At 32.8% G+C, this 3,208-nt stretch overlaps 1 protein-coding gene across 1 annotated transcript in view; it reads left to right on the forward strand.

Annotated features, from left to right (window-relative positions):
• The first annotated feature begins 935 nt into the window (after positions 1-935).
• Positions 936-3,208, forward strand: part of LOC106469681 — a 17,469-nt gene continuing 15,196 nt past the window's right edge. The window contains exon 1 of the mRNA XM_013930186.2: positions 936-1,063. Within this exon, the coding sequence (XP_013785640.2) occupies positions 975-1,063 (89 nt within the window). The 5' untranslated portion in view covers positions 936-974. The remainder of the gene's footprint in view (positions 1,064-3,208) is intronic.

Raw genomic sequence — 3,208 nt, forward strand, 5'->3', positions numbered from 1 at the left:
TTAAGTAGCTTTTTTTTTTTTCTATAATGCCTCACATGTCAGGTTAGTTAGTTTAAGTAATGACACCAAACTCAGTTGTCAAGTCTAATAAAAATCAGTTACAAAATAACTAATATCGCAAGAGAAACCGCTTTAGATCTCACTCATTCATGAAAGTATTTAAAATTTTGCATAATAATGTAAACTATCTCTTCGTTACGAAAGCCTTTAAAAGAGTATCCAACATTTTACTGGTTAATTGCTTGTATCTAAGTTTTACTGATGATAAACAACTATTTCAAATTTATAGTTAATAAGAAATTTCATATTTGTTTATTTCAGAATTTTCATACAAAGCCCAAGAGTTGGCGGCGAGTGCTGTTAACTAGTTGCATTCCCTATAGACTATCAGTTCAAAATTAGGGATGGCTAGCAAATATAAATCTTGTTTAGCTTTGAGCGAATATTCGAAATAAACAAACGAAATCAATATTCCGCTGAGGAGAAAATCACCATAAAGCTATTCAACTGTAACATGTGCTTTAGCTCCCAATTTTAACATGCCATGCGGACCCGGCCCTTTCAATGATTCACAGATTTTATCAAACTTTTAATTTTCTATATGTTTTATTCTTTGTAGTAGTTTCCCGTGGGATTGTACGTTTTAAAATTTATGAATGGCGGGATAACTAAATAGTATGCCGTTCCAAAAAAGAAAGAGTTCGCGTTATCGGGAAGTTTGTGCTATATTCATTGTTGTCACGTGAAGTCGGAAGAATATATAATATGCGGGATGGGGCCTCTTAGAAATTAAAACTGCTTTGATTCGCCTTCGTTAGTGACTAGCCAATAATACAACTGTTTGGTTGATAAGGGACGCCCCTTCACGGATATGGACTTATAAGTAACCCGGTCTCGTCTCACTGCATGACTGATCTGTACAGACTGAGAAAGTGCGTTAAATTTAAAACCTGAGAGTGTTGAAACTGTAATTCATGGTGCGAAACGAATTGAGCCTTGTTTCACAAAGTCAAATGACTGTTGAAGACCATTCTCTTCAAGAGCAAATGCTATCTAATACAAGGTAAGAAATTTACTTGAATAAGATATATTATTATTTAGTATAAGTTTCGAAAAGAATTCGTTTGCTCCCATCGTTTTGCCAATATACGATGGTGAAAAGTATCATATCTATTTAACACTAATCCTTTAGGCTAGGTATTTCTCCGACCGATCAAAGATTTCGTTAGGTGATATGCAGTTAAAAGCCCTAAGGCATGGTGTATCCCCTTCCGAATCGAATTTTCTCTGATGAAATAAATGAAAAACAAAACAAACTTATTGGTGCTCTTTTTCTCATATACAGGACTGATGATATTTTCTGTAGTGGATGCAGTATTGTCCATTGTTAACGTAAATACTCTAATCCATAGAGAAATCAAACCAGTTGCTTCACAATAAAATAGCCTTGTATGTATTTAAAAAGTAAGAATCGTTTATTATCTCGTGTGTACTATTATATTTGGTGTCACTGACTGAGCAATAGCAGGACTGAAGTTAAAATAGTTGTCCCATCAGTGATCTCAGTTTGTCCCACAACTGAAAAATAAATTTTATTTTCCGTAACAATTCTGGCTTCTAATGTGTGCTCTTGGAGACGATTGTCTTTTTGTATTTTATTTTTTATTTTACAGCGGACAATATCAAACAGGGTACGGCCGGATATAATATATCATATTTAAATTTATTACACCCCTGAACAACCCCTATTTTAAGCCTTGCTCAGGAGAGGGTATTAAATAAGAGTAATATTGATATTTTCAATATTGATACAGGATTGAGTCTCATTGGCCAAAGAGGATATAATAAGTTAAAATGTATGATTTCATAGGTCGATTTATAGCAATAAAAACCAGGCGAACATGCATTTAGAACTCGTTTTGTTAATGTTAGTAGAGTATTATTCTGCATTATCTCTAGAAAGAAAAAAGAAGAAACACGAGTAAACATAAAGAAAATAGTTCAGGTTATCAAAAAACAACAACTGGCTTCTCAAATGAATGTTAAAAAATATCGGTGAAGAAATTTTGATAATTCTTTAAAACGAATAGCCTCCGGTGATTCGGTGACAAGTTTGAGATCTTATAATGCTAAAAATGGGATTGCGATACTCGTGATGGGCACAGCACAAATAGCTTATTGTGTAACCTTATGCTTAACAATAATTATATTTAGAATTTATGAACTAGAGCAGTTTCCACAGCCAGAAAAAAAGTTCTGTAAACATTTTTACAAACAAACTTATTCCAAGTGATGTATAACAGTAATTTCTTGGACTTAAATTGTATTCCAAGTGATGAATAACAGTAATTTCTTGGACTTAAACTGTATTCCAAGTGATGTATAACACTAATTTCTTGGACTTAAACTGTATCCCAAGTGATGTATAACAGTAATTTCTTGGACTTCTCAATAGCATACGATGGCTCAAAAACACGTAACGAGGAGGTTTCATAAAATTCTTTAGTTAAAAAGGATTCGATTTCTTTATTTAAAGAATAGAACTGGCGATTTTATGCAGTAATTCGATACACAGGTAAGCAGTTTTCAGAGGCAATGTATCCCAAATATATATCTGGGCTATTGTTTTAAGCAGCCAGGTTAATCTGTTCGACTATAACAAATATTGCATCTAATTTGCAATAAGGTTACTTGTGAAAACTATGCATTATCAATTGTGATAAAATTCATTTTTGTCTTTATTTACCCAGGGATTTTACATTTATGTGATTTCTTCATGATTCATTACGTGAATATAATTTTTTTTTCTACTTTTGGGACCCTGTATGAAGATCGCAGTCGTTTTTGTGATTTATCATAATTGTTTCGGGTGTTGCAGTTACAAAGAACTTCATTTCCAATGTTATGCATTTTGTACCGTACAGGAATAGATTCGGGCTTTTCCTGGATTTTATTACCTCAGTGATTTAGTTTCACCATATTTCAAAACAAAAGGAGAAGAAAAAATATGCACATCAAAAGTTTCACTTTGTTACATTTATTTTTCTTTATTATCAATTTGAATAATTTTTCTGAAAGTTTTTATTTTAAGAGCACTTGGGGCCTTGTGGTTTACCGTTATCTTGCCGGATGACGAATCCAAGGATTCACGGTTCACATTCCGTTACCGCAAAAAAAAAAAAAAAAAAAATAAGTGCTACACATATTG

Source organism: Limulus polyphemus, unplaced genomic scaffold (assembly GCF_000517525.1).
Source record: "Limulus polyphemus unplaced genomic scaffold, Limulus_polyphemus-2.1.2 Scaffold3610, whole genome shotgun sequence".
NCBI classification, from domain to species: Eukaryota; Metazoa; Arthropoda; class Merostomata; order Xiphosura; family Limulidae; genus Limulus; species Limulus polyphemus.